We start from the raw sequence: 21,240 nt of genomic DNA on the forward strand, positions 1-21,240 counted from the left end.
GCTCTGGCCCCGCTGAAGGGAGGGGCCTGATATTTGTACCCCGACACGGCCCGCCCACCGCTGCGGCCAATCAGCGCGCAAGGACGAGGAGTGGCGATAGAGGCAGCCAATGGGAGCGCCGCCTCCAGCTCCCCTCAGGAGTCGCCCCTCGCCTCACGTTCCGCCCGGGCCCAGCGCCCCCGTTTTGGGTGCAAATTCCGTCATTTGAGGGAGGCGTTTGCGAGGCCGCGCCCGGGGCGAAGCACTTTCCCACGCTCTGTCACGCCGTTCTGGGCCGTTCTTCCTCAGCCCGGGCCATTTTGGGGGAAAGATGGTGACTTTTAGTCCCCGCAGCCGCGATGGAAACCGCCTCCCCCCCCACCCCCGGGGCGGCCGTCGCTCTCCGCGGCGCCAGATGTGTGCGGTGTTTCGAGAGGTGGGCCCCAGCGCCCCGAGGCAGGGGAGTTTCCCTGCGGGTTTGGGGAGGAAAGAAAGGACATGAAAGGTCGGCCCGGCCCTGGGAAAGGAGGATGTTGCTTCTCGGGAGCTCGGAGCTGCCCGCGGAGGGCAAAGGGTCCAGGTGAAAAACCCCAAACGCTGCCGGTGCCCCGACCCTGCGGCACGTTTGGGAAACCTTTCCGGTACCGGGGAACGGTCGCTGTAGGAGGACACATCGTCGTAGAAAGAAACTCCGGAACGACCCACATGGCAGCAGCAGCAGCAGGAGCGGGCTGGAGGAGGTCGTTCCTTCCCAACTCTAACCATTACTTAACAACTCCACGACGATCTGGTGTGTGGCAGACGCCTTTCAGGCGTGAGCTGAATGCTGTTGTCTTCCAGCTACGTCTTGGTATGCTGAGGGCACCTTCCAGTACACTTGCCTTGTTACGACTTCCCTCCTCTTCAGCCATCAAGTTTATTAATTATGACGATTAGCGGCCTGTGAGGAGGGTGACGGGCGGTATGTACGTGCCCCAGGGCCAACATAAAGGGGGCTCTATTGTCCCGCTTTACTGCTAAATCCGCCCCCCGGGGGTTGTTTCGTGCCCCCTTTCGTAGGGCCGGCGCGGGGGTATTTAAAGGGCCCGGTGGGGGGGCGCAGCCGGGGGGCAGTTGCAGCGGTGTCGGTAACGGGAAGGAGCGGGTGGGCAGAGCCGGGCGGCCGGTAAAGCCTGTGGGAGCCGGGGCGCGTCGGGGACCGAGGGGAAAAGCGGCAGCGGAGGAGGCCGGGGGCGCGGAGGAGGCCGGGGGTCCCGCAGCGGGCGAGCGTTGGGAGCGCGGTGGCTGGAGCGCAAAAAGGCGGAACCCAAAGGCTCTTTCAAGAGCCGCCCCCGGGGGTTCCGCGGAGGAGCCGGACACGGGTCTGGGCTGCGCCCGGAGCGGGGGAGCTGCTCCCCGGTACCCCTGGGGCGAGGGCAAGGGGGATGGCGGGGCGGCTGTGAGCGCTGAACCGAGGGGTGGGCGCCACCGGGAGCGACCAGAAGAGCTGGGTCAGTCCCCAACGCCCACAGCTGCTTTCAGCTGCTGCTGGGGCTCCTCCTGCAGCAGCACCTTCTTGAGGGGTCAGGATTTGGGGGTGGCCCAAGGGCCCCCATGGGCAGGAAAACACGGGGACACAGGCTGGAGCCACCCCCTCCCACCACCAGCACCCCACACTGCCAGGGATGGGGGGAGAAGATGTTGGGCAGCAGAGACACCCCCTCACAGCCGTGTCCTCCAACGCTCCCAAAGGCAGGATGGACAGTGCCAGCAGAGGGGAGGGGACAGGGCTGCCTCCAGCACACAGCCCTGCCCCAGCAGGAGACAAACACATGTAGAAATACATCATGTTTTAATAAACAATACAAAACAGCAGGAAAAAAAAAAGCTTGCGTGTGAATGAGAGTCTAACTTTCAAGGGAGCCCCACAGGGGCCACTTCACCCCCTGGCTCTGTGTCCCCTCCACCCTGCACAGGGCCAGGGACCTGCACTGACATTGCTGCACCCAGCTCATCTGGCAGCAGCTGCTCCAGCTCCATCACCACAGCTCAGCATCACCTGTGAGGTGTGAGAGGAGCAGGATGGGTTCTGGGGTGGGCCCAGGAGGATGAAGGAACCAGTCCCAGGCTTGAGGTCCCAGTGCAGGCAGCACACAGCAGCTCCCAGCACCTCTCCCCACCTGCAGGACCAACCCGGAGCAGCAGCTGAGGGAAGGACACCCCCACGCTCCCCTGCGCTGCTGGAAGGGCTGAAGCTGTGAGGCCCCACCACGCAAAGGTCCTTTCTCCAGCGCCGCTGTCACCCGAGCGCTTGGGGCTTGCTGCAGATGTACGGCCGTGACTGGGAGCAGCCTGCACTCGTGACAGCCCCGTTGTACAAATACGCACACTCTCCTTGGCCCTGCACCACAAACCTGCAACAAGCAGCACAGGCACCGCTGGCACCGCGGGGGTCGCGGTCGTCCCCTCAAGCACCAGGAGGGGACAAGGGCCGCCTGCGAGGGACAGCCCCAGCAGACACGTCCCACCAGGACCCTGCCCGTCCCACCGCAGGACGGTCTCCTCACGGCCCCGGCTCCCAAAAGGACTCACGTCTGGTTGAAGCTGCTGCCATCCACCCACTGCAGGCGCTCGCCTTGTCTCCGCAGCCCAAGCCAGCAATCAACATGGGCCTTCTGACTCCAGAGGAACTCCTGGGCACGACACAGAGAAGCCAACAGTCCGGAGATGCTGCTGCCAGCCCCACGCTGGTCCCTGCCAGCCCCACACGGCTACCAACAGCCCTGGGATGGCAGCAGCTCCCACCCCACGCCTGCTCCAACAAGCTCCAGAGCTGCTGCAGGAGCTCACCAGCCCGGCCAGCGCTCTCGCTCCTGCTCTGACACAGCTCGGCTCCAACCCCGGGCTCTGCACCCAACCCAGGAACACCCCCAAACCCCCACGCAGCCACAACAGCCCCTCACTCACCATCTCCCCCTCCCTCCGGGGCATGGCCAGCGAGGCCCCATGCGAGGAGCACTGCTCCTGGCTCCACTCCCAGCTCCCCTCAGCCCTCGAGAAGGAGTAGCAGACATTGCGGTACCCGACCCAGTCCTCAGGACAGGCCAGCACCAGAGCCGCAGGCACAGCTGGATCCCCTCCACATCTTCCTGCTGGAGAGGGAAGGGCAGAAGGGCAGAGGATTGGGCTCCGCAGGGACCAGGGGACACAGCTCCGCGGGGCAGGGAAGGAGGCAGCCGCTCCTCCCTTACCTGAGTGTACAGCAACAGCCACGGCCAGAGCCAGCACCAGAGCCACCAGCACAGCCAGCACCACGACCCACACTGGATGGAGCGTGGGGCACCTGCCTGGAGGGGGAAAGAGCCACTCGGGGTGAGGACAGTGCTGTCCCCCTCCCAGCCCCACCACCCCCAGCACAACCTGCCCAGGGAACACAGGAGGGACCCCCCCAGACCCCTCTACCCCACACACACTCAGCTGCAGCTTCTCAACCCCCTCCCCGGGCACAGCAACTGCCATCGGGCCATTCCCAGCTGGCAGCAAGGGACAGTCACACAGGGCAGGGACAAGGCTGTCACCCCACACACACTGGGGGACAGCCCCCAGCAGGAGAGCTGCCAGGCAGAGAGAGACGGGGGGGCTGATACAGCCCCCCAGGGAGGACCCAGCAGAACACAAGACCCTTTCCCAGACAGCTGGAAGAAGCCCCACACGTGCCAGCCCCACTCCTCCTGGGGTGACACTGCCACGGGGACACTGTCTCCTCCCAACAGGCCACAGGGGGGGCCCCGCACTCACCCACGACTCTTCTGTGTATCCTTTTGCCTGTAGCCCCAGGCACCTCTGGATTGGGGGATGCCCCTCCATCCTGGGGCATCAGGGGCTCCTCCACATTCCCATCGCTGGAGCAGATTACGTTCCTCTCCCCCATGGCACTCTGAAAACTGAAACCACTTTGCTCAAGGCAAGCAGGATCTTGCCTGTTTCAAGCCAAGGCTTGGATCCAGTTCTACCACCCCTGCTCCGATCACCATGTTAGGGGATGGCAGAGAACGCGACACAGTGGATCGCGATGAAATAAGTCTCTTTATTAACAGAGACCTGCCTGGGTACGAAAGGTAAGCAAGGAACTCGCACTCCTGCCATCCCTTGGCCCCAGCTGTGCCAGCACCCTCCCCACCACCCTGCGCACACCCTTCCAGACAGGGCACAAAGCACTCGCCACCTGGGGGCAACCCCAGCAGGGGCCCTGGCCTGGGATTGCCGGGGGAGGGTCCAGGGTCCCCCCAACACCTCTGCTGAGCCCCCCTCCGCTCACCACAGCAGCTGGACACCACCACCCACAGCCCCAGCACCCCAGGCTGGGGCAGGGACGAGACCTTCAGCCTTTGGGGATGGAAACTCCATGATCCCGGTGAGACAAAGGGTGCAAAAAGGCTCCTGCGGGTGCTTCAGAGAAAGACTCAGGTGAGGGCAAGGGAGGGAGCGAGGCAGATCCGGGAGGAAAACACACAGTTTTCCTGCAGTTCAGATTCCCCCCTACCCACTTACCTGACCGAGCCCTGCACGTCTGGCCAAGGGGGGGGTCAAGACAGCACCCAAAACCCACTGCAGCTGCTGCACCAGAAACTCCCAGACCCACACGCAAACACCAAGGGGAAGGCGACCACCAAGGGGGTCCTTCAGCCGGACCCCCCGCCCGGGAAAGCCCCGGCAGCACCAGGCCCTCCCAGGAACCCAGCGCAGCCCCGGGGAGCCCCGCCGACGGAGGAGCCCCAGCTCAGCCGGCGGAGCTCCGGGCAGCAGCGGGGCCCCGCGGGGGGAGCGCCTCCCCGGCCCCGCACGGAGCCGGGCCATGAAGAGCGGGGGCGCACGGGGAGCGCCAGCCCGCCGGGCTCCCTTCCCCGCAGCCCCGCACCGAGCGGACGGCACCCACCCGCACCGCCGACGGCACCCAGGGACTCCGTCCTCCGACACCCACCATTCCCGCCGCCGCTCGCCGCGAACTGACGGACGAGCGGTATTTATACCCCTGGCATAGCCCGCCCACCGCTCCGGCCAATCAGCGCGCAGGGCTCAGGAGTGGCGGCAGAGGCAGCCAATGGAAGGGCCGCCTTGAGCTCCCCTCAGCAGCTCCCCCAGTGCCTGGAACCGGGACGGCGCCCGTTAAACGCTTGTGGCTTTGCGGTAACTGACTGCGGCCAGACGGCACCGGGCCGAGCTGTACACAGTGAGCCACCTTTGTTGATAACAAAGCAGAAAGCCAGATGCAGCCCGGAGAAACCAGGACCAAGAGGGAAACAGCGATTAGATAAGACGAGCACGCACAAAATGCAATTCTCTGCCAGGTTCAGCCACCCCTAGCAATTGTTAGCACAGCTGTTAGTCTTTAACGACAGGGTTTGGCAGCTGCATGCCACAAAAGTGAGAAAAATGGGTGAGACTAGGACTAAGGAAGAAATGTTTTAGGCTGGGGGTGGTGAGACCCTGGCCCAGGCTGCCCAGAGAGGTGGGAGATGCCCCGACCCTGGAAACATCCCAGGTTGGACGGGGCTGTGGGAGACCTGGTCCGGGGGGAGATGTCCCTGCCCGGGGCAGGGGGCTGGACTCGATGGATTTGCCGGTCTTCACCAGCAAGGGCTCCAACCACGCCGCCCAAGTTGCAGAAGGCAAAGGCAGGGTCTATGAGAATGAAGAGCCGCCCACTGTAGGAGAAGATCAGGTTCGAGACCATCTGAGGAACCTGAAGGTGCGTAAGTCCATGGGACCGGATGAAATCCATCCACGGGTCCTGAGGGAGCCGGCAGATGAAGTCGCTAAGCCGCTTTCCGTTATATTTGAAAAGCGGCGGCAGTCTGGTGAAGTTCCCGCTGACTGGAAAAGGGGAAACGACCCCCATTTCCAAAAAGGGAAAAAAGGAGGACGCGGGGAACTACGGGCCAGTCAGTCCCACCTCTCTGCCTGGCAAGGTCGGGGAGCAGATCCTCCTGGAATCTCTGCTAAGGCACACGGAAAATTAGGAGGTGACTGGTGACAGCCGACACAGCTTCACCAAAGCCAAATCCTGCCTGACAACTCCGGTGGCCTTCTGTGATGTTGCCACAGCATTGGTAGACAAGGGGAGAGCAACCGATGTCATCTACCTGGATTTATGCAAAGCGTTTGACACCGTCCCGCACGACATCCTGGTCTCTCAATTGGAAACGCATGGATTTGATGGAGGGACCGCTCGGTGGATAAGGAACCGGCTGGCTGGCCGCACTCAAAGCGTTGCGGTCAATGGCTCAATGTCCACGTGGAAACCAGTGACGAGTGGTGTTCCTCAGGGGTCAGTACTGGGACCAGTGCTGTTTAACATCTTTGTCGGTGACAGGGACAGTGGGATCGAGTGCACCCTCAGCAAGTTTGCCCACAACACCAAGCTGTGTGGTACGGTCGACACACTGGAGGGAAGGGATGCCATCCAGAGGGACCTGGACAGGCTGGAGAGATGGGCCTGTGCGAACCTCATCAAGTTCAACCAGGCCAAGTGCAAGGTCCTGCACCCGGGTCAGGGCAATCCCAGGGACAAATACAGGTTGGGCAGAGAATGGCTTGAGAGCAGCCCTGAGGAGGAGGACTTGGGGGGTGTTGGTGGATGAGAAGCTCAACATGAGCCTGCAATGCGCACTTGCAGCCCAGAAAGCCAACCGCATCCTGGGCTACACCAAAAGAAGCGTGGCCAGCAGGGCGAGGGAGGCGATTCTGCCCCTCTACTCTGCTCTGGTGAGACCCCACCTGGAGAACTGCGTCCAGCTCTGGAGTCCTCAGCACAAGGACATGGACCTGTTGGAGCAGGGCCAGAGGAGGGCCACGGAGGCGATCAGAGGGCTGGAGAACCCATGCTATGAGGACAGGCTGAGAGAGTTGGGGATGTTCAGCCTGGAGAAGAGGAGGCTCCGGGGAGACCTTAGAGCCCCTTCCAGTCCCTTAAAGGAGGCCCACAGGAAGGATGGGGAGGGACTCTGGATCAGGGAGTGTAATGATAGGACACGGGGTAACGGTTTCAAACCGAAAGAGGGTAGATTTAGATTGGATATTAGGAAGAAATTCCTTACTGTAAAGGTGGAGAGGCACTGGAAGAGGTTGCCTAGGGAAGCTGTGGCTGCCCCATCCCTGGAAGTGTTCAAGGCCAGGCTGGATGAGGCTTTGAACAGCCTGGTCTGGTGGGAGGTGTCCCTGCCCAGGGCAGGGGGGTTGGAACTACATGATCTTTACGGTCCCTCCCAACCCAAACCATTCTATGATTCTATGAGTTTGAAGGTCTCTTCGATCATAAACTATTCTACGATAAAATGCCCCGTAAAACCCCGTTCAGGTACCGCACTTAGGCTGGGACAGCCTCGTGCACATAAATAAATATTTACCCTCCCTAATCCACATTTCTCACCCGGCTCCCTCCTTCGCGCGGGTCAATGAGAAGTTTTATACCAGCAGCCAGCTGTTGGGTGGTTTCCGAGCCGCGTCTAGAAACGAGGATGTTCTCGTTGAGGGATATTAGCTGTTGAGCATAAATGAGTGAGTTTTAATTAGAATAAATTACTTGTGATTATAGCACGGTGCTGTTTGCTGAGCTTTACTGAGCACGAGTAGCTGGAGTTGCCAAAGCCTTTAGGCCGCGATACTTATTTTTCTTAGTAATTTTCCCTGGAGCTGGGCCAGCGCTGGGTTTAGTCTTTTACTACGGGAGAGATGCTCGCGTCTCCCCCACGCCTGGGACCCTCTGGTCCCCCACGTTCTGCCCAACAAGGGCGGGCGCACAAGGGATGTGAACCAGAAGCTACGGGGGCTCCAGCCCTCGGCTGAAATTGCAAATCAACCCGGTAAGAGCCTGCCCGGACACAGGAAAAGAATCCAATGCGATGTTTGAAGCCCCCGCGCCAAAAATCACCACCGGACTAAAAGACACCCGTGAGGAGGGGGTGTAGAGATCGCAAGGGTATAATTGCCCAGGGATTTCTTTGTTTGGGGTTGAGCCTGAAGACGGAGGAAGCGTCTCCCAGCCCGTAAGTGCGCGTCACCAGAAATGGGGCATGAATGCTCGGGCAGCAGCTCCTCCTGATGTACTTTAAGCAGGTAGAGTGTACTTTTAAAATATGAGGTTAAAATATATTTTAGAAGGTAGAATCTCTCATTAAGGAAGAATAAAGAGCTGTAAAGAAGTCGCAAGGCCCTGTGAAACCAGACACTGGCTACAAACAATAAATGCCTTACTAATGAATATACCCTTGAAGACAAACAGGAGGCTGAGAATAAGGAACATCCCACCACAGGAGGCGCCGAAACCTGCTGAAAACCAGACAGCTGCTGGATAAGGCATAAAGTCAGCAAACACTGGCAGTAACTGGGGGAAAGGTAAAGGCAGCAGTGGGAGATCGCCACCACCCGCTCCATTAGAGACCGCATTGGACCGACCGCCCCCACGGTGCTGGAGCACGCGCGCATCCACTAAAGGACCTTGTAACTTTACATGAAAGCGAGAGACTGTGCTAACCAACAGAAAGCGTTAAGACAAGGTACCAACCAATAATTATAACTAAGGGTGTGTATTTCTGTGTTTTGAGCCGTATAAATATTCCGGAGAGTTTTTAGGCCGGTGTGCCGGCTTTGTGGATTACCACCTAGCACCCACCTTGGCAGAAACGACTGAAATAACTAACACCTCTGCTCCGGGTGCATCTGCACACCGGGTAAACAACCCCGCTTTGGGACAACACTCCTTTAACGATAACTACCCTGTTGTATTTAGTGACTTATGAGTGAATTAGTTACATTTAGCGAATTATTACCGTGACTTTAGGCCTGACAGCGGAGGCACAAACAGCCTGGCTGCTGTAGGTGCGGCTGCACTCAAAAGCGGCAGCCAGGTGCACGGACAGTACGGTTTATTCAATGCAACATATACACGATTCCTCAGCAACGCCGGTGATAAACGCACTAAACGGCAAAATAGCTCTGTGGCTTTCACGGCACGATTGCAAGCACAAGCTTGATTTCCTGGGCAAGCACTCGGCGTGGCCGAGGTCGCAACTCTTACCAAAAGGCGTCCCTTGTGGGGGATGCGAGGAGGACAAACGCCTCAATCCGTCCCGATGACTGGGTGTTGGATTCTCCTCCCTCCATTAGCTACAAAATCGGGGTAAACCATATATTCCCGTTGTGCGGAGGGTGGGTGCGGTCAAGCCGTCGTTCCTTCTGGTTGTACTGGGAGCCGTTCCGTTTCTTCTCGGTAGTTGCACAACACATTTCTTGTGAGGAGCATAAGAATGTGACCACGCGGCCTCCACCTCGCTTCGGGTTCGCCCCCCGGTGCCGTAGCCACACAAACCACTGGCTCTTCACCCGTTTTCCATGTCTGTTCTGGGCCACAGCTGTTTATCAGCCCCGTTGAGCTTTGCTTCTCTTTCGGGCTTCCAACATTACCCGAGGGGAGCTTGGGATGCCCTCTTGCCTTCATTTTGCTCCAGAAGTTATATTTCTTGCTATTTTTATGTCTAAGCCAGCAACTGCAAAAGAGCACACAAGCCCCATTGTTTTGTTTCACATTCTATTCAACGTTGGGTGCCTTCTGTCACATCTCAACCAGGTGGCAACTGAAAGTTCTTGATAGAACTTTTACCTTTGTCCCTCAGACATCACCTGTGCGCTGTTATTACTGTGTTTGTCTTCATGCCACATCCCTGGCATATCTACTAATTATCCCCACCGCTGGCAGCGTTACCCAAAATAAAAGCTCTCGGAATCAAAAGGAGTAGAGAGAGGAGCTATTGCTCTAGTCGACGTCGGGCACTAGGGGGAGGACTCACAAGTCTAGCACACCTCACCGGGGACATTCACCCACTATTTATACACAAAAAATTCTCATCATTCCACCTACCTGACACATAACTCCACCCAGGCTTACAGATTCATCAGGATGACCCAACAGCCTTTTCGCGCAGGCGTATTAAGTTTTGCTGCATCGGCAAAACACTTCCGCGCGAGCTTCTCGGTGGTCATTTGGGTGAGGAGACCCTTCCTCACATTATCCTTTTAAGGTATTGAGTCACCGCAGGACAGCAGAAGTTTACTGTAAGTTTGCCGACTTCTGGAGGATGATAAGTCCCTTGAAGCAGCCACAGCTCTGTCCTAATTGGTATAGCAGAACATACTCGACACATAAAAGAACCTTGAAGTAATTAACTACTTCTTGCTACCCCATCCTTGGTGATGAGCTACTTCTGGCTGTCTCCTCATTATCACTATCTGTAAACTCAGCTCAGTGACTCACTATTTTCTCACACGGTAAGAAGGTCACTAATCAGCTATTTTCCCCACACAGTGAGAAGGTTAGCACAAAACAAACAACATTTTAGCTAGCACATCACTATAAACAAAGCAGAGGCCTGTCTTTGCTAACAAGAGGGAGTCAGATCCGGGAGGAAAACACACAGTTTTCCTGCAGTTCAGATTCCCCCCTACCCACTTACCTGACCGAGCCCTGCACGTCTGGCCAAGGGGGGGGTCAAGACAGCACCCAAAACCCACTGCAGCTGCTGCACCAGAAACTCCCAGACCCACACGCAAACACCAAGGGAAGGAGAACACCAACGGGGTCCTGGAGCCCGACCCCCCGCCCGGGAAAGCCCCCGCAGCACCAGGCCCTCCCAGGAACCCAGCGCAGCCCCGGGGAGCCCCGCCGACGGAGCCAACGGGGGAGCCCCAGCTCAGCCGGCGGAGCTCCGGGCAGCAGCGGGGCCCCGCGGGGGGAGCGGCTCCCCGGCCCCGCACGGAGCCGGGCCATGAAGAGCGGGGGCGCACGGGGAGCGCCAGCCCGCCGGGCTCCCTTCCCCGCAGCCCCGCACCGAGCGGGCGGCACCCAACAGCGCCCACCGCCAGGACCCACCTCCTCCACTCCGCTCCCGCCGCCGCTCTGGCCCCGCTGAAGGGAGGGGCCTGATATTTGTACCCCGACACGGCCCGCCCACCGCTGCGGCCAATCAGCGCGCAAGGACGAGGAGTGGCGATAGAGGCAGCCAATGGGAGCGCCGCCTCCAGCTCCCCTCAGGAGTCGCCCCTCGCCTCACGTTCCGCCCGGGCCCAGCGCCCCCGTTTTGGGTGCAAATTCCGTCATTTGAGGGAGGCGTTTGCGAGGCCGCGCCCGGGGCGAAGCACTTTCCCACGCTCTGTCACGCCGTTCTGGGCCGTTCTTCCTCAGCCCGGGCCATTTTGGGGGAAAGATGGTGACTTTTAGTCCCCGCAGCCGCGATGGAAACCGCCTCCCCCCCCACCCCCGGGGCGGCCGTCGCTCTCCGCGGCGCCAGATGTGTGCGGTGTTTCGAGAGGTGGGCCCCAGCGCCCCGAGGCAGGGGAGTTTCCCTGCGGGTTTGGGGAGGAAAGAAAGGACGTGAAAGGTCGGCCCGGCCCTGGGAAAGGAGGATGTTGCTTCTCGGGAGCTCGGAGCTGCCCGCGGAGGGCAAAGGGTCCAGGTGAAAAACCCCAAACGCTGCCGGTGCCCCGACCCTGCGGCACGTTCGGGAAACCTTTCCGGTACCGGGGAACGGTCGCTGTAGGAGGACACATCGTCGTAGAAAGAAACTCCGGAACGACCCACATGGCAGCGGCGGCAGGAGCGGGCGGGCAGAGGTCGTTCCTTCCCAACTCTAACCATTACTTAACAACTCCACGACGATCTGGTGTGTGGCAGACGCCTTTCAGGCGTGAGCTGAATGCTGTTGTCTTCCAGCTACGTCTTGGTATGCTGAGGGCACCTTCCAGTACACTTGCCTTGTTACGACTTCCCTCCTCTTCAGCCATCAAGTTTATTAATTATGACGATTAGCGGCCTGTGAGGAGGGTGACGGGCGGTATGTACGTGCCCCAGGGCCAACGTAAAGGGGGCTCTATTGTCCCGCTTTACTGCTAAATCCGCCTCCCGGGGGTTGTTTCGTGCCCCCTTTCGTAGGGCCGGCGCGGGGGTATTTAAAGGGCCCGGTGGGGGGGCGCAGCCGGGGGGCAGTTGCAGCGGTGTCGGTAACGGGAAGGAGCGGGTGGGCAGAGCCGGGCGGCCGGTAAAGCCTGTGGGAGCCGGGGCGCGTCGGGGACCGAGGGGAAAAGCGGCAGCGGAGGAGGCCGGGGACGCGGAGGAGGCCGGGGGTCCCGCAGCGGGCGAGCGTTGGGAGCGCGGTGGCTGGAGCGCAAAAAGGCGGAACCCAAAGGCTCTTTCAAGAGCCGCCCCCGGGGGTTCCGCGGAGGAGCCGGACAAGGGTCTGGGCCGCGCCCGGAGCGGGGGAGCTGCTCCCCGGTACCCCCGGGGCGAGGGGAAGGGGGATGGCGGGGCGGCCGTGAGCGCTGAACCGAGGGGTGGGCGCCACCGGGAGCGACCAGAAGAGCTGGGTCAGTCCCCAACGCCCACAGCTGCTTTCAGCTGCTGCTGGGGCTCCTCCTGCAGCAGCACCTTCTTGAGGGGACAGGATTTGGGGGTGGCCCAAGGGCCCCCATGGGCAGGAAAACACGGGGACACAGGCTGGAGCCACCCCCTCCCACCGCCAGCACCCCACACTGCCAGGGCAGGAGGGAGAAGATGTTGGGCAGCAGAGACACCCCCTCACAGCCGTGTCCTCCAACGCTCCCAAAGGCAGGATGGACAGTGCCAGCAGAGGGGAGGGGACAGGGCTGCCTCCAGCACACAGCCCTGCCCCAGCAGGAGACAAACACATGTAGAAATACATCATGTTTTAATAAACAATACAAAACAGCAGGAAAAAAAAAAGCTTCCGTATGAATGAGAGTCTAACTTTCAAGGGAGCCCCACAGGGGCCACTTCACCCCCTGGCTCTGTGTCCCCTCCACCCTGCACAGGGCCAGGGACCTGCACTGACATTGCTGCACCCAGCTCATCTGGCAGCAGCTGCTCCAGCTCCATCACCACAGCTCAGCATCACCTGTGAGGTGTGAGAGGAGCAAGATGGGTTCTGGGGTGGGCCCAGGAGGATGAAGGAACCAGTCCCAGGCTTGAGGTCCCAGTGCAGGCAGCACACAGCAGCTCCCAGCACCTCTCCCCACCTGCAGGACCAACCCGGAGCAGCAGCTGAGGGAAGGACACCCCCACGCTCCCCTGCGCTGCTGGAAGGGCTCAAGCTGTGAGGCCCCACCACGCAAAGGTCCTTTCTCCAGCGCCTCTGTCACCCGGGCGCTTGGGGCTTGCTGCAGATGTACGGCCGTGACTGGGAGCAGCCTGCACTCGCGACAACCCCGTCGTACAAATACGCACACTCTCCTTGGCCCTGCACCTCAAACCTGCAACAAGCAGCACAGGCACCGCTGGCACCACGGGGGTCGCGGTCGTCCCCTCAAGCACCAGGAGGGGACAAGGGCTGCCTGTGAGGGACAGCCCCAGCAGACACGTCCCACCAGGACCCTGCCCGTCCCACCGCAGGACGGTCTCCCCCCGGCCCCGGCTCCCAACAGGACTCACGTCTGGTTGAAGCTGCTGCCATCCACCCACTGCAGGCGCTCGCCCCGTCTCCGCAGCCCAAGCCAGCAATCAACATGGGCCTTCTGACTCCAGAGGAACTCCTGGGCACGACACAGAGAAGCCAACAGTCAGGAGATGCTGCTGCCAGCCCCACGCTGGTCCCTGCCAGCTCCACACGGCTACCAACAGCCCTGGGATGGCAGCAGCTCCCACCCCACGCCTGCTCCAACAAGCTCCAGAGCTGCTGCAGGAGCTCACCAGCCCGGCCAGCGCTCTCGCTCCTGCTCTGACACAGCTCGGCTCCAACCCCGGGCTCTGCACCCAACCCAGGAACACCCCCAAACCCCCACGCAGACACAACAGCCCCTCACTCACCATCTCCCACTGCCTCCGGGGCATGGCCAGCGAGGCCCCATGCGAGGAGCACTGCTCCTGGCTCCACTCCCAGCTCCCCTCAGCCCTCGACAGGTAGTAGCAGACATTGCGGTACCCGACCCAGTCCTCAGGACAGGCCAGCACCAGAGCCGCAGGCACAGCTGGATCCCCTCCACATCTTCCTGCTGGAGAGGGAAGAGCAGAAGGGCAGAGGATTGGGCTCCGCGGGGACCAGGGGACACAGCTCCGCGGGGACCAGGGGACACAGCTCCGCGGGGACCAGGGGACACAGCTCCGCGGGGCAGGGAAGGAGGCAGCCGCTCCTCCCTTACCTGAGAGTGCAGCAACAGCCGCGGCCAGAGCCAGCACCAGAACCACCAGCACAACCAGCACCACGACCCACACTGGATGGAGCGTGGGGCACCTGCCTGGAGGGAGAAAGAGCCACTCGGGGTGAGGATGGTGCTGTCCCCCTCCCAGCCCCACCACCCCCAGCACAACCTGCCCAGGGAACACAGGAGGGACCCCCCAGACCCCTCTACCCCACACACACTCAGCTGCAGCTTCTCAACCCCCTCCCCGGGCACAGCAACTGCCATCGGGCCATTCCCAGCTGGCAGCAAGGGACAGTCACACAGGGCAGGGACAAGGCTGTCACCCCACACACACTGGGGGACAGCCCCCAGCAGGAGAGCTGCCAGGCAGAGAGAGAGGGGGGGGCTGATACAGCCCCCCAGGGAGGACCCAGCAGAACACAAGACCCTTTCCCAGACAGCTGGAAGAAGCCCCACACGTGCCAGCCCCACTCCTCCTGGGGTGACACTGCCACGGGGACACTGTCCCCTCCCAACAGGCCACAGGGGGGGCCCCGCACTCACCCACAAGTCCTCTGCATGGACTTTCACCTGTGCCCCGAGGCATCTCTGCGTGTGGGGATTTCCCTCTGTCCTGGGGACTCAGGGGCTCCTCCACATTCCCCTCGCTGGAGCAGGATCTGTTCCCTTCTCCCGTGGCACTCTGAAAAGTGGAACCACTGCACTCACAAGAAGCACAATCTTGCCTGTTTCAAGCCACTTCTACCACCCCTGCTCTCATCATTGTGTTGGGACATTGCAGGGAACACCAGGCAGGACATCAGGACCATTAACTCTGTTGGCTGACTGGCAGCACACCCGGCTGTCACAGATCAGCCCTGGCCACACGGTCTCAGCCAGCCTGAGGAAGGCCATGCCAGGGAAGGGATGTCCCTGCTCCCCCTGGGACGCTGCAGCCTGTCCCCAACACCTGGGGACACAAACACAGCCCCAGTGAGCTCAGGGACCAGCCCCTGGAGCCCAGCAGGGCCAGCGCCCTGGGGACGGTCGCTGATGTCTGGCTGAAGGAGGGCAGAAGGCAGACGAGGGAGGAACAGCCCCAGGTCTGGACATTCCCCTCCAGCCCCACTCGCCCAGCTGAGCCCCGCAGCCCGGCCTCCACCAGCCCAGGCAGAAACCCCAACTGCCAGCAGCTGCTGGAGCACCAGCTCTCCGTCCTGGCAGGCAAATGCCAACGCCCGGCCCAGGAGAGCGGCAAGAGAGGCTCCGTCTGCACCAGGGCACGGGGCTGCTCTCCCCAGAGCTGCTCCTGCGCCTTTGCACAAAGCGGCTCCTGCAGCCCGGGCTTCTCTGGTGCGAAAACGACCGCTGCTGGCGATCCGTGACTCACACTCTGGCTCCCTGCCCAGAGCCGTGACCCCCACTCTATGGCTCCCTGCCCGGAAAAGCAGCAGCGGCTCCTCCCGAAACAACCCGCCCAGAGACCGCATGCTCCAGCATCCGCAGAGACGGGGACTGTGCGGGGGGCTGGAGCCGGAACCCCCCGCCCGGGAAGGCCCCAGCGGGACCAGGCCCTCCCAGGAACCCAGCGCAGCCCCGGGGAGCCCCGCCGACGGAGGAGCCCCAGCTCAGCCGGCGGAGCTCCGGGCAGCAGCGGGGCCCCGCGGGGGGAGCGCCTCCCCGGCCCCGCACGGAGCCGGGCCATGAAGAGCGGGGGCGCACGGGGAGCGCCAGCCCGCCGGGCTCCCTTCCCCGCAGCCCCGCACCGAGCGGACGGCACCCAACAGCGCCCACCGCCAGGACCCACCTCCTCCACTCCGCTCCCGCCGCCGCTCTGGCCCCGCTGAAGGGAGGGGCCTGATATTTGTACCCCGACACGGCCCGCCCACCGCTGCGGCCAATCAGCGCGCAAGGACGAGGAGTGGCGTTAGAGGCAGCCAATGGGAGCGCCGCCTCCAGCTCCCCTCAGGAGTCGCCCCTCGCCTCACGTTCCGCCCGGGCCCAGCGCCCCCGTTTTGGGTGCAAATTCCGTCATTTGGAATGATGTGTGTGGCAGACGCCTTTCAGGCGTGAGCTGAATGCTGTTGTCTTCCAGCTACGTCTTGGTATGCTGAGGGCACCTTCCAGTACACTTGCCTTGTTACGACTTCCCTCCTCTTCAGCCATCAAGTTTATTAATTATGACGATTAGCGGCCTGTGAGGAGGGTGACGGGCGGTATGTACGTGCCCCAGGGCCAACATAAAGGGGGCTCTATTGTCCCGCTTTACTGCTAAATCCGCCTCCTGGGGGTTGTTTCGTGCCCCCTTTCGTAGGGCCGGCGCGGGGGTATTTAAAGGGCCCGGTGGGGGGGCGCAGCCGGGGGGCAGTTGCAGCGGTGTCGGTAACGGGAAGGAGCGGGTGGGCAGAGCCGGGCGGCCGGTAAAGCCTGTGGGAGCCGGGGCGCGTCGGGGACCGAGGGGAAAAGCGGCAGCGGAGGAGGCCGGGGGCGCGGAGGAGGCCGGGGGTCCCGCAGCGGGCGAGCGTTGGGAGCGCGGTGGCTGGAGCGCAAAAAGGCGGAACCCAAAGGCTCTTTCAAGAGCCGCCCCCGGGGGTTCCGCGGAGGAGCCGGACACGGGTCTGGGCCGCACCCGGAGTGGGGGAGCTGCTCCCTGGTACCCCCGGGGCGAGGGGAAGGGGGATGGCGGGGCAGCCGTGAGCGCTGAACCGAGGGGTGGGCGCCACCGGGAGCGACCAGAAGAGCTGGGTCAGTCCCCAACGCCCACAGCTGCTTTCAGCTGCTGCTGGGGCTCCTCCTGCAGCAGCACCTTCTTGAGGGGTCAGGATTTGGGGGTGGCCCAAGGGCCCCCATGGGCAGGAAAACACGGGGACACAGGCTGGAGCCACCCCCTCCCACCACCAGCACCCCACACTGCCAAGGATGGGTGGAGAAGATGTTGGGCAGCAGAGACACCCCCTCACAGCCGTGTCCTCCAACGCTCCCAAAGGCGGGATGGAAAGTGCCAGCAGAGGGGAGGGGACAGGGCTGCCTCCAGCACACGCCCCTGCCCCAGCAGGAGACAAACACATGTAGAAATACATCATGTTTTAATAAACAATACAAAACAGCAGGAAAAAAAAAAGCTTCCATGTGAATGAGAGTCTAACTTTCAAGGGAGCCCCACAGGGGCCACTTCACCCCCTGGCTCTGTGTCCCCTCCACCCTGCACAGGGCCAGGGACCTGCACTGACATTGCTGCACCCAGCTCATCTGGCAGCAGCTGCTCCAGCTCCATCACCACAGCTCAGCATCACCTGTGAGGTCTGAGAGGAGCAAGATGGGTTCTGGGGTGGGCCCAGGAGGATGAAGGAACCAGTCCCAGGCTTGAGGTCCCAGTGCAGGCAGCACACAGCAGCTCCCAGCACCTCTCCCCACCTGCAGGACCAACCCGGAGCAGCAGCTGAGGGAAGGACACCCCCACGCTCCCCTGCGCTGCTGGAAGGGCTGAAGCTGTGAGGCCCCACCACGCAAAGGTCCTTTCTCCAGCGCCGCTGTCACCCGAGCGCTTGGGGCTTGCTGCAGATGTACGGCCGTGACTGGGAGCAGCCTGCACTCGCGACAACCCCGTCGTACAAATACGCACACTCTCCTTGGCCCTGCACCTCAAACCTGCAACAAGCAGCACAGGCACCGCTGGCACCGCGGGGGTCGCGGTCGTCCCCTCAAGCACCAGGAGGGGACAAGGGCCGCCTGCGAGGGACAGCCCCAGCAGACACGTCCCACCAGGACCCTGCCCGTCCCACCGCAGGACGGTCTCCCCATGGCCCCGGCTCCCAACAGGACTCACGTCTGGTTGAAGCTGCTGCCATCCACCCACTGCAGGCGCTCGCCCCGTCTCCGCAGCCCAAGCCAGCAATCAACATGGGCCTTCTGACTCCAGAGGAACTCCTGGGCACGACACAGAGAAGCCAACAGTCAGGAGCTGCTGCTGCCAGCCCCACGCTGGTCCCTGACAGCCCCACACAACTACCAACAGCCCTGGGATGGCAGCAGCTCCCACCCCACGCCTGCTCCAACAAGCTCCAGAGCTGCTGCAGGAGCTCACCAGCCCGGCCAGCGCTCTCGCTCCTGCTCTGACACAGCTCGGCTCCAACCCCGGGCTCTGCACCCAGCCCAGGAACACCCCCAAACCCCCACACAGCCACAACAGCCCCTCACTCACCATCTCCCACTGCCTCCGGGGCATGGCCAGCGAGGCCCCATGCGAGGAGCACTGCTCCTGGCTCCACTCCCAGCTCCCCTCAGCCCTCGACAGGTAGTAGCAGACATTGCGGTACCCGACCCAGTCCTCAGGACAGGCCAGCACCAGAACCACAGGCACAGCTGGATCCTCTCCACATCTTCCTGCTGGAGAGGGAAGGGCAGAGGATTGGGCTCCGCAGGGACCAGGGGACACAGCTCCGCGGGGCAGGGAAGGAGGCAGCCGCTCCTCCCTTACCTGAGCGTACAGCAACAGCCACAGCCAGAGCCAGCACCAGAACCACCAGCACAGCCAGCACCACGACCCACACTGGATGGAGCGTGGGGCACCTGCCTGGAGGGGGAAAGAGCCACTCGGGGTGAGGATGGTGCTGTCCCCCTCCCAGCCCCACCGCCCCCAGCACAACCTGCCCAGGGAACACAGGAGGGACCCCCCAGACCCCTCTACCCCACACACACTCAGCTGCAGCTTCTCAACCCCCTCCCCGGGCACAGCAACTGCCATCGGGCCATTCCCAGCTGGCAGCAAGGGACAGTCACACAGGGCAGGGACAAGGCTGTCACCCCACACACACTGGGGGACAGCCCCCAGCAGGAGAGCTGCCAGGCAGAGAGAGACGGGGGGGCTGATACAGCCCCCCAGGGAGGACCCAGCAGAACACAAGACCCTTTCCCAGACAGCTGGAAGAAGCCCCACACGTGCCAGCCCCACTCCTCCTGGGGTGACACTGCCACGGGGACACTGTCCCCTCCCAACAGGCCACAGGGGGCGCCCCGCACTCACCCACAAGTCTTCTCTGTCGCCTTTCATCTGTGCCCCGAGGCATCTCTGCGTGTGGGGATTTCCCTCTGTCCTGGGGACTCAGGGGCTCCTCCACATTCCCCTCGCTGGAGCAGGATCTGTTCCCTTTTCCCATGGCACTCTGAAAAGTGGAACCACTGCACTCACAAGAAGCACAATCTTGCCTGTTTCAAGCCACTTCTACCACCCCTGCTCTCATCATTGTGTTGGGACATTGCAGGGAACACCAGGCAGGACATCAGGACCATTAACTCTGTTGGCTGACTGGCAGCACACCCGGCTGTCACAGATCAGCCCTGGCCACACGGTCTCACCCGGGCTGAGGAAGGCCATGCCAGGGAAGGGCTGTCCCTGCTCCCCCTGGGACGCTGCAGCCTGTCCCCAACACCTGGGGACACAAACACAGCCCCAGTGAGCTCAGGGACCAGCCCTTGGAGCCCAGCAGGGCCAGCGCCCTGGGGACGGTCGCTGATGTCTGGCTGAAGGAGGGCAGAAGGCAGACGAGGGAGGAACAGCCCCAGGTCTGGACATTCCCCTCCAGCCCCACTCACCCAGCTGAGCCCCGCAGCCCGGCCTCCACCAGCCCAGGCAGAAACCCCAACTGCCAGCAGCTGCTGGAGCACCAGCTCTCCGTCCTGGCAGGCAAATGCCAACGCCCGGCACAGGAGAGCGGCAAGAGAGGCTCCGTCTGCACCAGGGCACGGGGCTGCTCTCCCCAGAGCTGCTCCTGCGCCTTTGCACAAAGCGGCTCCCGCAGCCCGGGCTTCTCTGCTTGCCAAACCCACTGCTCCACCGTGACCCACGTTCCGGCTCCGTGCCCCGAAAAGCAGCAGCGGCTCCTTCCCAAACAACCCGCCCGGAGGATGGAACCTCCGGCCCCCGCAGACAGAGACGGCGACTGTGCAGGGCGGGCCTGGAGCCCAAAGCCCCGGCAGCACCAGGCCCCCCCAGGAACCCAGCGGAGCCCCGGGGAGCCCCAGCTCAGCCGGCGGAGCCCCACGGGGGAAGCGGCTCCCCGGCCCCGCACGGAGCCGGGCCATGAAGAGCGGGGGCGCACAGGGAGCGCCAGCCCGCCGGGCTCCCTTCCCCGCAGCCCCCCACGAGCGGGCGGCACCCACCCGCCCCGCGGACGGTACCCAGGGACTCCGCACTCCGACACCCACCGTTCCCGCCGCCGCTTGGCGCGAACTGACTGAGGGACGGCATTTATACCCCTGGCACGGCCCGCCCACCGCTCCGGCCAATCAGCGCGCGGGGCGAGGAGTGGCGACACAGGCAGCCAATCAGCGCGGCGCCTTTTTCAAACCGAACTCAACCGCTCCCAGCGTGGACCCCCCCGAACCGACCGTTTCTGAAGGAAACCGCGGGGTTTTTGTCTCTTTGCCCCGCCCCCGGTGAGCGATGGGGCGGCTGCGAGCAGCAGCGCGGAGGCAGAAGGGCTGCCAGAAGGACGGCCGGTACCGGCCGCCCCCCCGCCCCGGGACGGGCAGAGATGGTGCCGCCATCGGCCCGGGTGCCCTCGGCGACAGGCCACAGCCGGTGGAGCTCCAGGCAGCAGCGGGGCCCCGCGGGGGCAGCGCCTCCCCGGCCCCGCACGGAGCCGGGCCATGAAGAGCGGGGGCGCACGGGGAGCGCCAGCCCGCCGGGCTCCCTTCCCCGCAGCCCCGCACCGAGCAGATGGTACCCAGGGACTCCGCGCTCGCACGCTCACGCCGCCGCCGCCCGGAGTCAACTGCCTCAGGGACACCGCATTTATACCCCTCGCATGGCCCGCCCCCACCACTGCTCCGGCCAATCAGCGCGCAGGGACCAGGAGCGGCGGGAAAGGAGCTCAGCCAATCGGAGCGGGCCGTCCCGCATGGGTGTGACGTGATGGACAGCTGTCCGGGGCGAGGCGCTCACAGCCCCTCCCGCGGCCGTTCCTCTCGGGCCGTTTTGGGTGGAAACTCGGTGATTTTTAGCCCCCGGGAACCACCGGAGGGTGCCAGACGCCCCTTCCCTCCCCGGTGCGGTATTTGATGAGGTGTGCCCCGAGGCCCCCAGGCCGGGCAGTTTTC

At 62.7% G+C, this 21,240-nt stretch overlaps 2 protein-coding genes across 7 annotated transcripts; both read right to left on the minus strand.

The window, feature by feature from the left end:
• Positions 1 to 6: 6 nt before the first annotated feature.
• LOC134507840 (C-type lectin domain family 2 member B-like) lies at positions 7 to 9,260 on the minus strand. Of its 6 annotated transcripts, XM_063318776.1 has the most exons (7): positions 4,510 to 4,624; positions 4,277 to 4,407; positions 3,757 to 3,895; positions 3,210 to 3,305; positions 2,926 to 3,110; positions 2,551 to 2,651; positions 927 to 2,372 (listed from the first exon to the last, which is right to left on the minus strand). In XM_063318776.1, the coding sequence occupies exons 3-7, from the start codon at positions 3,887 to 3,889 to the stop codon at positions 2,258 to 2,260; spliced, it is 630 nt and encodes a 209-aa protein (XP_063174846.1). In that variant the 5' UTR covers positions 3,890 to 3,895; positions 4,277 to 4,407; positions 4,510 to 4,624; the 3' UTR covers positions 927 to 2,257. The 6 variants fall into 6 exon arrangements, with proteins under 6 accessions (XP_063174843.1, XP_063174846.1, XP_063174844.1 ...); XM_063318773.1 differs by lacking the exons at positions 927 to 2,372; positions 4,277 to 4,407 and adding an exon at positions 7 to 919 and having other exon boundaries at positions 4,510 to 4,959; XM_063318774.1 differs by lacking the exons at positions 4,277 to 4,407; positions 4,510 to 4,624 and adding an exon at positions 9,035 to 9,260 and having other exon boundaries at positions 3,757 to 3,902.
• A 3,479-nt stretch (positions 9,261 to 12,739) lies between these two features.
• LOC134507849 (C-type lectin domain family 2 member D-like) lies at positions 12,740 to 20,894 on the minus strand. The gene is made up of 6 exons (XM_063318800.1): positions 20,530 to 20,894; positions 19,166 to 19,304; positions 18,620 to 18,715; positions 13,829 to 14,013; positions 13,454 to 13,554; positions 12,740 to 13,275 (listed from the first exon to the last, which is right to left on the minus strand). Exons 1-6 carry the CDS (start codon positions 20,686 to 20,688, stop codon positions 13,161 to 13,163), a joined length of 795 nt encoding a protein of 264 aa, XP_063174870.1. The 5' UTR covers positions 20,689 to 20,894; the 3' UTR covers positions 12,740 to 13,160.
• Positions 20,895 to 21,240: the final 346 nt, after the last annotated feature.

The sequence above is a fragment of the Chroicocephalus ridibundus genome, chromosome 28, assembly GCF_963924245.1.
Source record: "Chroicocephalus ridibundus chromosome 28, bChrRid1.1, whole genome shotgun sequence".
NCBI lineage: Eukaryota > Metazoa > Chordata > Aves > Charadriiformes > Laridae > Chroicocephalus > Chroicocephalus ridibundus.

What these genes read in the sequence shown, in the direction of transcription:
- LOC134507840 (XM_063318772.1), bottom strand. Translation starts at nt 4,815, where the DNA reads ATGGCCCGGCTCCGTGCGGGGCCGGGGAGGCGCTCCCCCCGCGGGGCC. An exon ending in GGCTGTTGCTGTACACTCAG is followed by an intron (nt 3,111 to 3,209) that starts GTAAGGGAGGAG and finishes TTCCCTCTCCAG; the next exon opens with CAGGAAGATGTGGAGGGGAT. An exon ending in CCCGGAGGGAGGGGGAGATG is followed by an intron (nt 2,652 to 2,925) that starts GTGAGTGAGGGG and finishes TGTCGTGCCCAG; the next exon opens with GAGTTCCTCTGGAGTCAGAA.
- LOC134507849 (XM_063318800.1), bottom strand. Translation starts at nt 20,688, where the DNA reads ATGGCGGCACCATCTCTGCCCGTCCCGGGGCGGGGGGGCGGCCGGTAC. An exon ending in CCCGGAGGCAGTGGGAGATG is followed by an intron (nt 13,555 to 13,828) that starts GTGAGTGAGGGG and finishes TGTCGTGCCCAG; the next exon opens with GAGTTCCTCTGGAGTCAGAA. An exon ending in GGCAGCAGCTTCAACCAGAC is followed by an intron (nt 13,276 to 13,453) that starts GTGAGTCCTGTT and finishes TGCTTGTTGCAG; the next exon opens with GTTTGAGGTGCAGGGCCAAG.